The sequence below is a fragment of the Ursus americanus genome, chromosome 4 (genome assembly GCF_024610735.1).
Source record: "Ursus americanus isolate L20-20 chromosome 4, mUrsAme1.1.p, whole genome shotgun sequence".
NCBI lineage: Eukaryota > Metazoa > Chordata > Mammalia > Carnivora > Ursidae > Ursus > Ursus americanus.
In genome coordinates this window covers 43841453-43854666 of record NC_142130.1, presented here as the reverse complement: position 1 = coordinate 43854666, position 13214 = coordinate 43841453, and the positions used below count along the sequence as shown (strand labels likewise).

The 13214-nt window shown below is 41.1% G+C and overlaps 1 protein-coding gene across 1 annotated transcript in view; it reads right to left on the bottom strand.

Moving 5' to 3' along the window:
- The window catches only part of LOC123784062 (cell surface glycoprotein CD200 receptor 2-like), a gene marked incomplete at its 5' end in the record, with an annotated part of 32645 nt that overhangs the window by 3078 nt on the left and 16353 nt on the right, over positions 1-13214 (bottom strand). Inside the window, 4 exons of the mRNA XM_045785184.2 lie at positions 312-435; positions 4775-5023; positions 5143-5460; positions 8263-8322. Of these exons, the coding sequence (XP_045641140.2) occupies positions 312-435; positions 4775-5023; positions 5143-5460; positions 8263-8322 (751 nt within the window). The remainder of the gene's footprint in view (positions 1-311; positions 436-4774; positions 5024-5142; positions 5461-8262; positions 8323-13214) is intronic.

Below are 13214 nucleotides of genomic sequence, written 5' to 3'. Positions count from 1 at the left end.
CTAGGGAGTATACACGTAAGAAGCACCAGTTGAACTTCATTTCCCCCACAGAATTCTTGAAGGGTGGCTCAGGACAAGCTATCTCTCAGGAAAGTACTGTATGAAACAGAAGCTTTTGCCCCCAGTGCTGAAGGCATCTCTTCCCGGGCTCCCAGGTGTTAACAAAGCTTATACATCAAAGCGAGGGCTAGGGGAACAAACAATGTGCCAAAAAATGCATCAAGCTGTTCCCAGGACATTGTAAACTTAGAGCCTTACAGTGATGTTTTCTTTCTAATGAGTCTATATATTTTTTAGACTTCATTTCCTACCTGCAATCATTTATTCTCTGGAAGTAGCTGCATCCCACGATGACCAGGATAACCCAGAATAGAGAGAATTTCACATAGAGAATGATCAGTAAAGCTGATGCTGGAAATTCCAGAGTTATGACACCTTTAAATACAGGCAACACAGGCAGAGGTAAAGAGCCATTTCAAGGATTCTTCTAATGAGCAAAGTAGGTCAGTTGTTTAAAAGAGGCCTTTAAAATATTCTTAAAAGTTCACAGACTATCATAATCAAAACACCTTCTAGACTGCAATTCAAATGCTGTTAAGATATTCTTTCATGACAGAGTTTAGGAACTGTGCGTTTATAACATGGTAGATTTTCAATATTTTCTAAATGAATAAATGCAAAGTAAACATTGCTAACACTTCCCAGTTTTATAAGAAAAAAAAAAGGAAATAGGCTGTCTAACTTCCTGTGCAAATGTTAGTGTTCTAGGGTATTATTCATATTTTGAGCACCATCTGATATTTTCCACATAGTGAAGTAATTTTGTCACTGAGTTGTTGTCACCCCTTTAGTAGGGTATTTTATGTCGTCTTACTTTCATTTATTCATCTGTAAAATGGCCCCAAGAATTGTTGAAAAGATAAAATGAGACTAAGTAAGACTATCATTCCGAAGTTTATTTCTGCTATGAAAATGGCAACCAAGAGTAAACTTTAAGTACTATTCTGACTTTTGGCCCCAAAAGTCATGTCATCCTGTTCAATAAACAGCTCAAATACTAAACTAGAAGAATGTCAGACGACCTCCTTCGTATGCACTGTCAGGGAAGAAGAAGACATGGTCTCAGCCTGAGCTCAAAAGACTCACAATCCAATTGGAGACATCAGATCCATACAAATGAAAAGATCGCTTATAAGAGAGCAATCAGTGCTAGTGAGCATTACAGATTGTAAATCATCTCAGGAATAAGAAAACTGAATCAACTCCAACTGGGAGGTTAGGGTGAAGTGGGATTTGAATTGAGCCTTGCCAATAACAGGATTAAGTAGGTTAAGAAAAGAAGGAAGAACTTCCCAAGGGAAAGAAACAATTTGAACAAAAATTTGAAGAACCCATTAACTTAAATCAAATGTGATAAAGCATAGAGTGGGGTACATAGAGATGAAGTCTGTGATGATCTGATGATCTGAACCTAGTTCTGTAGCTTTTTGTGTATGTCAGGCACTGTGTCAGGCCCTGCATATACAAATGAGGACTATGGTTCTTACTCTCAAGGAGTTTACCTCGCACTGGGAGTCAGAGAAGTTACAGTCAATTACAGGACTATAAAGAACTCAGAGGCATACGTGAGGCATTACATGAGCACAGAGTAGGAACAGCTAACCAAACTGCAGGGTGAAAGAAAATTATCCCAGTTTCTAAGCCTTAAAACTTCAATAGGAGGGATGCATGGGTGGCTGTCAGTTAAGCGTGCAACTCTTGATTTCAGCTCAGGTTCTGATCTCAGGGTCATGAGATCTAGCCCTGCAGCAGGCTCTGTGCTCAGCAGGGATTCTCTCTCTCCCTCTGCCTTCCCCCCCAACCTTACTCGTTCTAGCTCTCTCTCTATCTCAAATAAATAAATAAATCTTTTTAAAAAATTCAATAGGAATTGAGCAAATGGAATAAGAGAGTATGAGGAAAGAAGTAAATTGTAGAGAGGTGGAAATTGCATGTACAATGTACAATTGCATGTACAGAAGAATAAGAAAGAATAACACTTTTGAGGAGCCCAAAGAGGCCCACATGCATGGGGTACAGGCTAAAGATCAGCAAGACATGAGACTAAGGAGAGTGGCAGATTAAAGGGGTTTAGATCTCCAAGGGACACAGAGAAGTGACTGGGGGCATGTAAGTAGGGAGGGGTGTATTTTTCATTTTAGAAAAGTCACTACGGTAACAGTGTAGGTGATAAATTGGAAGGAAGGAAGTTAGGAGCCAGAAGACCTGTTACAAGAAAGTTGCAATAATTCTGGTGAGAGATGACCATGTGCTCAACTAATGCAAAGGAAAGATAAAGGTCTAGATTTAAGGGAAAAAATTAAGATAAAATCAACAGAACATAGTGACTGATTTTGAATATGGGAAATAAGAAAGAGTGATATTGTAGGATAGCTTTAATTTTCTGGCTTGAGTCATTTATCAAGACAAAATATAAGTATGGAGATTTGAAGGGGTAGAGAAGAGGAATTCCTTTTTAGGAATATGCAAGTTGAGGTGCCCTTGATGATTCATGTGCATGTGAAGCCATTCAGTTGGAAATTGGTTTTGATCATGGCATAGCCAAGGAGAGAAATCTGGGCTAAAAATACAGATTTGAGGGTCAAGCATTAGGCGGTGGTTGGAGCCATATGTATGGATGAGATCCTTCAAGGAATAGGGGTCAAGGTGAAAAGAAAACAGTCAATTATGAAACTCAGAGAAATGCCTTCCTTCATGGAATGAATAGACGGAAAACTATTAAGAAGACTAAGTTTACTGAAGGTTGAGAAGAGAACTAAATGATTATGGGAGGAAAATAGGTGAGAAAAGAGGAAAAACCGTACCAAATACCACAAAGAAGATAATTAGTAACTACAAATTAAAATTTTGTATTTTGTTTGGCATTTGAGAGATCTTCAGCTTTTCATTAGAACGCTTCCTGTGCGGAAAGATGCAAGAGAGTTAAGGAGTAGATGAGGTGACATCGAAGAGACAATGAATATAGATTCTTCTTTTTAAAAAATCTTGGATGAGTGAAAGGCAAGGGCTAAGAGTTTAAAGAAGTCATAGCCTCTACTTTTATGCTCAGAAGGAAGAGTCGTGTTCATATAATCGGCCTTAGGGGAAGGATTTGTGGAATAAAAAAGACGTGGAGAGAGCAAGGGTAGTTACTGAAGCAAAGCCTCGGGACATGGGAAGGGAAAAACAAGTATAGAGTATAGGTTGAATATTTGGTCTATGCAAGGGAAAGTCAAGTGGGACTGCAGATAAATGCATATGTCTAAAGACAAGAAGTATAAAATAAGAGCCTAGAGTTGGTGGGAGATTGATAATGGAAAATAACGCCTAGAAGTGAATGTATTAGTACATGCTACAGCATGGATGATGCTTGAAGTTATTACCCCAAGTGAAAGAAGGGAGTAACAAAAGGCACATATTATACGGTTCCATTTATGTGAAATGTCCAAAGTAGGAAAATCTATATACAGAAAGTAGATTAGTGGCGACCTAAAGCTGGAGGAATTCTGGGATTAGAGAGTGATAACTAAAGGATAGAGGTCTCTTTGTGGAGTGCTGAATATGTTCTAAAATTGATTGTGGTGATGGTTGCACAACTCTGAATGTCCCAAAGACCACTAAGGGCTACACTTTAAATGGGTGAATTGTATGGCATATAAATCAGATTTCAATAAAGCTGTTGCAAAAAAAACTTACTGTAAGAGATGTTATGAAGAATAATTAATAGGATATGATGATCTTAATAATGTAATAATGAATGTAATAGCTAATATGTATTAATATGATCAACATAATAGCTAATATTTATTAATATAAAAGGTAACATTTGTTAGTATAGTAAATATAGTAGCTAAAGTTTATTGAATACCAACTATGTGATGGCCACTAGGCTAAGTAAATATGTTATTCTTTTAATTATCATGATAACGTCTGTGGGGTGGGTTCTAACATCCCATTAACAAATGAAGAAGCCATGAGACATTAAACTAATTGTAGTGATCCTTTTGCAATATATACAAATATCAAATCATTATATTGTACACCTGAAACTAATTTAGTATTATATGTCAATTATATCTCAATTTTTTAAAAAAGCCATGAGACAGAGAAATTAAATATTGTTCCAAGTCACACAGCTGGTGAAGGAGAAGCCATATTATTCCAAAGACTTTGCTTCTAACCACCAGGTTATACTGCCTGCAATGATATGAAGACATGGACCTTGTCTTTTCATCTTTACATGACAGCAACAAACACATTATAACATTCAATAAATCTTTGGCAAATGAATTGATATATAGGTTTCAGATGATAAGGGAGAGAGGAAGGAAACTTGTCTCTTACTCAGAGTAACAAAAAGAGGTGACTGCTACATAATTATTGCTCTTGTCTATCTACTGAATCAGCTTTGTTCTATTATATAAAAGTATTGTTATTTTATATGACTATTAATCTCAAGGTGTAAAAGTTAACAAAATTTTTGTGTCTTCCAGAATACAAGATATTTAGAGAATGTACTGGTAAGAAGTTATTAAGTTTATTCCTTCTATTTGATAAAGGAATAGGAATTAATTCCCTAGCATATTAAAGTATTACCCAGCTAAGTTTTAGAGAATGTTTTCAAATTGGTAGCACAAGCTTCCTTACTTTGTTCTTGGTTACTCATAATCTACGGAATAAAATGTTGAGCATCAAGTTCAGTACTCAAAAAACAAAAACAGAAACAGGTAATTACCTTGATTCAAGTCTAAGGACAAACTCTTGTTGCCAGTCACATGGGAGACAGAGCAGGACACATTAGACACCTGGCCGTCCTCCCACTGGCATGTGCTCTGGACGGTCACGGCGCCATTGCCCAACTGTTGTTCCACAGTGTGACAGTCTCCCGGTGGGGTCCAGGAGATCTGGGCAGCTGGCTTCCCTGCAGCTGCCCTGCACACGATACTTCCATTGCTGCCTCGAAACAGGGTCACCTCAGGGGGCACTGCAGAGACGCACAGGAAAAGGCTTTGGTCTTACCCACAGGATATGGAATATAGGGAGACATTTGGTTCAGTCCCAGATCTGCTTCCCTGACATACCACAGGATGTGATGCTCCTTACCTGACACTTGGAGGTGATATCCAAGACCGAAATTCCCTTCCTGTGTGGCCACTTCACACCTGTAATATCCTTCATGGGTCGTGGCCACGGGACCAATCTGAAGGGCAGGATTCAGATCAGGTCTGGACTCCCAGGAGATTCTCTCATCAGTACAGTTTCTTTCACTGGTCTCATTGTTATCTCTCCTGTAGGCTCTCGCGCAGGAAGGCTTGCCTCTGAGGTTTATGTCCCACCTTATTATCAGCACATTTTCCAAGCTGACAGGAGGACAAGCGAGCACAACCTTTGTGTCCACAAGTACAGACAGAGAAGTGTTATCTGGACACACACACAAGGAGAACGATGAAAGAAAAGCTTGATAAGGAATGTCATGTGTTAATTTTTCCACAACATATTGCATAAGGTGTACTAGAACATGACTTTGCTGGTGATCTTATTCCAAAAATATTAGGCTTACTGAAAAATTAAACATGAACAAATGCATATAACCTGAAAACCTAATCTAAAGATGAAAACATCTGTCTCCTATATTCTGTGTTACTAGATAAACTATAGTCATTATATGTATGAAAATATTTTAAAGGTTTAAAATTGCTTCACAAGTTTTGTATAAAACAAACAAGAAAACAGAATATAAAGGACAAAGTCATCTAAATCTAATCTTTTGGTCATAGAAACTACTAGATTTATCTTGTAACTCTCGCTCCTCAGGACAGGAAGTGGAAAAATGGGTGATGTGGTTTTCTCCTCCTAATTTTGGATCAGAGAGAATAAATCAGTATTATCAGAACGAAATGCCTATCCTGAAAGGTGCCGCTTCGGACAAACATAAATAGAAAGCCTAAGATGGCATTCAGGTTGAATAAACTGGACTTTCTTAGCTATTTTTTATTTGGAGAAACATAAAGTCTGTAAAATCAACAGATCTTCCTTCCTTTCTTCTTTCCTTCCTTCCTCCCTCCCTCCCTCCCTTCCTTCTCCCTTCCTTCCTTCTTTCCTACTGAGTCAAACGTACATTGCCAAACAGTCCCACTGAGAACTGCTCACAGATTTTGTTTCTGTACTTTCACCTAATTATGAGGATTAAATGAGGAAGTTCACTGCTTTTGCCCATCTTTAGTATAAAACGTAAGCCCTGCAACCCACAATTACTGTCCAATACAGAAGCCCCAGCTCTCCCATAAACACACGTAATGCATCCATGCCTGGGAGGGGCTGCTGAGAGAGGATTAGGGTCCTCAGCTACCACATACCTGTAAGCCAGGTGAGTGGCAGGGAGCTCATCACTTTAACGTGAGCAGAACCAGCTGTGGGGCTAGGTTGTTATGCCGGTGAAGCTCCTGAGTGATAAAACTCTGTATGTGAGATCTCTCCTCCCCTCTCCTCTTTTGGTTCATTTGCCTCTTCTGGGATGGACTCAAGCCCTTGCACGTCACAGCCAAATCAAGATCCCACAACTACAGGAAGCAAGGAGGGGGAGATGTTAGAGCAGCTCTGAGGGCCAGTTACACCCATGCTCCTTCCCCCACTGCAGGTGGCTCCCCACCTTGCTCACAGGGAACCTGCGACTGGGCCAACGCTTAGCGGCCTGCAGCAGCACAGGGGCTAGGAGAACGGCTGGAGGTGGGTGTGGGCGAGCATACAGGTGCCCAAGGGCGGGGTGCTGAAGATGAACCCAGACAGAGGGGGGGCTGGCGAGGAGCACGGGGTGTGCTCTCTGTTGGTACCGAAGCTTGTGAACCGTCGGAGGCTTTAATATTTTGCCTAATACTTATTCTCAAGACCTGACTCTATTATTTTAAAGGAACCCATGAGCTGATCAATTAAATACGCATTGTATCAGGGGCACAGACTCCAGAGAAGTAGCTGCAAAGGGGAGGCTCCCGAGCCCCAAGGGCGGACTCTGCTCTTTCACCTCGCTCGGCTCTCTGACCCTCCAGCGATGCCCCTTCACCTGTGATGACACCTCTTATGTGAAGACTGTTACTCACCCTTCCCTAATCCTCTTCTCTCTCTTCCCACGCCTGTGGCGATCGTTTACCAACGGCCAGTCACTCCCCAGCCCTCAGTGGGTTGGCGCCCGTCCACCACATACAATCTCCACGCGCCCCTGTGATCAGCTGCGGTGATGTCCCCTCCTGCTTCACAGAGGGAGCGCGGGTAGATTCCCGTGTTTGCTCCAGAACCAGCAGTCACGTCCCAGCGCGGCTGCACCTGTCTCTGGCTCCCCTCCGGTCTCCTGCAGCCTCGCGCACACAGACAAACCCCTTTTCCTTCTGCTCTCACTGCCATACCCTAGTTGGAGACCCATCACCACGCCTGGGTTACTACACAAGCCTCCTGCCGTCTGGCTCCGTCTCAAAACCCTCCTCTCCTCAGTTCCTGCCTTACCTTGCAGCCGGGTGCATGCCTGGCACACAGGGGTGATCCCCTCCACTCCGACCCCCTTCAGAGATCGCTCACTGCCCGAAGACAACGCGGACATGTCTTCGTCCTGGCTTCCAAAGCTCCCTTTTCAAATGGACTCCCCTTGGCAACCTTACCACCCCCTGTCGCGCCCACATTTCAGAAAGGAACCAGCAGGCACGACCGCCTATCTCGGCGCTCCCGGCACGGTTCTTGCAGCCTGGGTGCCTGCCCAGCGCTCTGTCCATGAAAATGCTCCTCTTCCCTGAAGAGCCATTCACATGCCGCGTCCCCGCGAAGCCTCCCCAGAGCCTTGGTGCCCACTCTCCGTCCTCCACGTTCCCGGCACGCTCCATGCGAGGGCTCATCTCCTCTAGTTTAGGTGGGGTCCGTGCTTATTTCTGGGTTCTCCCACAAAACTGAGCCCCTGAGGGCGCTCTGGCAGTCTAGCTCGCCTCGCTCATCTGTGTCCCCACAAAGCCTGGCACAGAGCCTGCTAGAGAGAGCTCCATAATCTCCACGTGGAATTGAACTGCCTTGGGGGAGAAGCGCCGGGGTCATTCAGGGTCCCTCACACCATAGCATTCAGATCACCACACTCTGCACCTGCCCTCAAGGCTGGCCCCTGACCAGACCCTCAGCTCTGTTTCTAAGGCAGTTCCACACTTCCTCCCTTTCCTACTGGCCTCTAGAAAACGTTAAAAAGCATATTACCATCTGCAGGAGGTATGAGCCTGCTCTGCTTTCCTTCCACAGGTGAACCATATGGTGAAGCTAGAAAATATTCAGAGAAGAGTAAAAGAAGTCAATTTTAGGTGCCTAAATGGAGTATAAACCACTATGTATCCACAAATCCAACAGACACCATGATAGAAAATCTGAATTGTAACTAAAGTCCACAAAAACCTTTGCAAAACAGAAATTAGAAGTTATTCCATCAAGGGGAAATACACGTTAACACTTGAAAATTACATTCTGAGCTCTTAATCAAGATCTCCCATTTATGAGACACCTTGCTGTAATTGACAACCATTTGGTCCAAGGTAACCCTACTTCCACCTCTTTCCCAGCCACCGTGGACTGGTCCATCATGGGTACCTCCCATGAGCTGGGCTGAGTAGTGCTTTCTCCAGATGACACCCCCAGGATTAAAGTTGTTTAATCCAGTGGTGGGCCTCACCCAGCTACACAAATGATTTACTTTCATGAGAATTCGGAACCAAATTGAGAAGTATATTTCGTCCCTCTTTTCCCCCATTTTTCCTACTGTGACTGCTAATTTTATGTATCAACTTGACTTGGACATCATTCCCAGGTATTCAGTTAAATATTACTGCAGATATTTCTGTACAGATATTTTTTTTAGAAAAGATTAACATTTAAATGAGTAGACCTTCAGTAAAGTAAATTACCCTCCATCTGTGGTTGGGCCTTGTCAAATCATTTGAAGGCCTTGATTGAAAAAGAGTGACCTGGGAAAGTGAGTTCTATAGCAAACTATCTTCAGCAAACTGCTATTCTTCTCTGGGTCTCTAGGGCTTGCCCACCCTGCAGAATCTGGACTCGCCAAGCCTCTGCAAACACGTAAGCCAATTCTTTAAATCTCTCTCTCTCCCACCCCCTTTCTCCTCCCTACTCTCTCTCTCTCCCTGTTTCTCTGAGGAACGCTGACTAATGCACCCATCTTGGAAAGAATGAGGCAGAAGCAGAGGGAGAAAGAGAGAGAATTATACTCCTCACCTAGTTCAAGTTTCTAACACCATAGTTCCTGAGAGGCACATGCATTCCTTCCCTTGGGTTCTGCAGAGTTTCTGACAAAGGAATCCTAATTTACTTCAAATCCAGTTTCTGAAGAAATTCTGTATTGAGGTAATTTTTGTAAAACTAGCATTTTTAAAAAATTATGAATTATCCTATGGAATATTCTCTGTGTGCTTGAGAAGAACGTGTTTTGTTGGAAGGAATGTTCTGCACATGTCTGTTAGGCCATTTGGTCTACAGTGTTGTTCAAGTGCACTGTTTCCTTATTGATTTTATGTCAGAACGCTCTACCCATTTTTCAGGGTGGGGTATGACAGTTCCCTACAACTGCTGTGTTGTTTTCTACTTCTCCTTCACTTCCATTAATATCTACTCTGCATATTTAGGTGCTCCGATGTTGGATGCGTAAATATTTGCAAGTGTTATATCCTCTTGATGAATTGACTCCTTCACCATTAGACAGTGACATTCTTTGTCTAATTTAGTTAAAGATATTTACTTAAAGCCTATTTTCTCTAATATAAGCATAGCTATCCCTACTTTTTCTGGTTTTCATTGGCATAGAACATCTTTATCCATCCCTTCACCTGAAACCTGTATGTATCCTTGAAGGTAAAGTCAGTCTCCTGTAGGTAGCATATTGTTGAATCTTATTACTTCATCCATTCAGACACTATGTACCTTTTGATCGGAGAATTTAGTCCATTTATATTAGGATAACTAATAGGTAATTACTTACTATTGCCATTTTGTTGTCATTTTGCTCATTGTTTTCTGACTATTTGAAGTTCCTTTCTTCCTGTCTCGCTGTTCCTTTGTGATTTGATGATTTTTTTGTAGTGGTATGCTCTCATTCCTTTTTCTATATCTTTTGTGTATTTATCAGATGTTTTTCTTTGTGGTTACTAGGAGGCTTACATAAAATACCTTCTAGTTATTTTTTTTAAAAGATTTTATTTATTTATTTGACAGAGAGAGACAGCCAGCGAGAGAGGGAACACAAGCAGGGGGAGTGGGAGAGGAAGAAGCAGGCTCCTAGCAGAGGAGCCTGATGTGGGGCTCGATCCCAGAACGCCAGGATCACACCCTGAGCCGAAGACAGACGCTTAACCGCTGTGTCACCCAGGCATCCCACCTTCTAGTTATTTTAAGCTGGTTACAACTTAGTGCATTGCATACAATACTCAATACTCATACTTTTACATCTCCTCCCCCATTTTACTTTATTGATGTCAAATTTACATATTTTTAATTTGTTCACTAACAGATTATTATAGCTATAATTATTTTTCGTACTCTTCTTTTTAGCAATTGTTCTGGAGTTAAAAGTGATTTACACAACACCATTACAGTATTAGGCTGTTCTGAATTTAATTATATATTTGCCTTTACCAGTATGTTTTATTTTTCATATGTCTTCATGTTGCTGATTAGCATTCTGCCATTAAATTTGAAGAGCTCCCTTTAGAATTTCTTGTAAGCAGGTCTATACTGACAAATTTCATCAGCTTTTGTTTTTTTAAGGAAAGTGATTATCTCACCTTTATTTCTGGTTTATCAAGTAAAGTATTCTTCCATGGTAGGCTTTTTCTTCCAGCACTTTGAATATATCATCCCACTCTTCTGGTCTGCAAGGTCTCTGCTGTGAAATATGCTAGTTTTATGGGGCTCCTTTATATGTGATGAGTCACCTTTCTCCTGCTGCTTTCAAAAGTCTCTCTTTTCCATTTGATTATAATGTGTCTCACTTAAGATTTTTTCATGGTCAGTCGAATTATTTGGGCTTCTAGATTTTGACATCCATTCCCCTCACTCACTGCCCTCAAAGTTTTAGGAAGTTGTCTCTCACAATTACTTTAAATCAGTTTCCTGCTCCTTTATCTTTTGTGTCTGTCTGGGGCTCCCATAATGCTTATATTATTTTGTTTTCTGGTGTTTTACAAGACTCATAGACTTTCATCACTCACTCATTTTTTTTTCTTGCTTTTTATCTCTCTCTAGATAATTCCAAATTATGTCTTTGTGTTCACTAATTAATTCTTCCGCTTGAATCTCTCTGTTGAATTTTTCAGTTCAGTCATTGCATTATTCAGCCCCAGAATTTGTGTTTGTTTCTTTTCATGACTTCTATCTTTTCTTGAAGCTTCCTTTTTTTTATGTATTGTTTTCCAGATTTTTTTTACTTGTCTATCTGTGTTTTCTTGTAGCTCACTGAGCTTCCTTATGTAGACTATTTTTGATTTCTTTGTCAGGCATGCAGATCTCCATTTCTTTAAGATTAGCCACTGGAGCTTTATTTTGTTCCTTTGATGGTGTCATGCTTCCTTAATTTTTTGGAATTTTGCATTGCTAGTGCCTTCACATTTGAAGAAGCTACCACTTCCCCCAGTCTTTACTGACTGGCTTCAGGAAAATATCTTTACCTGTCAGCCCAGCTAGAGATTCTGGGAGGTATCTCAGACCTTTCCTAAAGATACATTCCTTCTCCATTCCCCTGACTCCTTCTTGGGGTGGAAGTCTTAGGACTGTGTGTTTTCTCTCAAACCTACAAACCAGACAAAATTCTGAAAGTCTGCCATTTACATTAGGGAAGTGCCCTGACGTGTTCAGGGTTTTGTGCCATCTTCCAATTCAGCAAAATAAAGTTACTGCTGTTATCCAGGCACACTGTCTAAGGAGGTGCACATCATCTGGGGTATAGTGGTGCTGGCCACGGAAAGGGTGATACAGTTCTGTAGTACCAAGACAAAGTGACAGCGCTTAACTGTCATGGGCAAAGTAGATAATCATAAACACTAGCAAAGCCAGAATGGCAACCAAGAGACTTTTATCTGAAAGATTCTGGCAAAAGCTAAGTAAACCTCAGTGTTCTTAGGGGTGAGATAAAAAGGCAGCCAAAGAGGGTGTGGTTATATATAACTAAATCAAGGATAAGCGAGTGTCTTAGTCAGTTGTGCCTGTTGCAACAAAAGTACCGTAGAGTGGCTTAGATAACAAATTGTTTTTTTCTCACAGCTCTAGTGGCTGGGAAGTCTAATATCAAAGCACCAGCAGATATGCTGTCCAGTGAAAGCCCACTTCCTGGCTTGTAGACAGCTGCCTTCTCACTGTATTCTCACATGGGAGGGACAGAGAAGGAGAGAAAAAGAGAAAGCAGGCTCTCTTGTGTCTCCTCTTATAAGAGCTCCATCCTCATGACAAAATTCCCTCCCATCGCCTCCTCTCCATCTCCAACTATGATCACTTTGGAGATTAGATTCCAACATATGAATTTTGGAGGATACAATCAGTCCATAGCAGTCAGTAAAGACTCCGGTTAGTTGCCATAATGGAAAATAATGATCCTTCACCAGGTTTCTATACTCAAACCAGTTTTCAGGCTCAAAGCCACATAATTATGAGTTCGTATTCCAAAATTACAAAACACAGGGGGAAAATGCAACCACAAAATGAGATAATGTACTTTTTATTGGCTGCCGTCTTTTATTCCTTAACAGAAGAATAAAGATTCAGAATTTCAGAGTTTGGAATTATTGAATGTAGGGTATAAAATAAATGTATGGAGGATGTTTAAAGAAATAAAAGCAGAATTTAAAAGAAGAAGAGGAAGAAGAAGAAGAAGAAGAAGAAGAAGAAGAAGAAGAAGGAGGAGGAGGAGGAGGAGGAGGAGGAGGAGGAGGAGGAGGAGGAGGAGGAGAAATATATGCTCTCCCCAGCCTCCCCCGCTCAAAAAGCTATACGGATTAGGAGAATACAACAGAGTTCAATTTACTCATTGATTCTCTACTTACCCAACCTGGAAAATGATAGAGAACTACACAAATGTACATGAAAGGAGAAAGGCAATAGAAATTTAGAAAGTACTTTATGGCATCTTCCAATATCAGATGGTTTCATCTCCATTA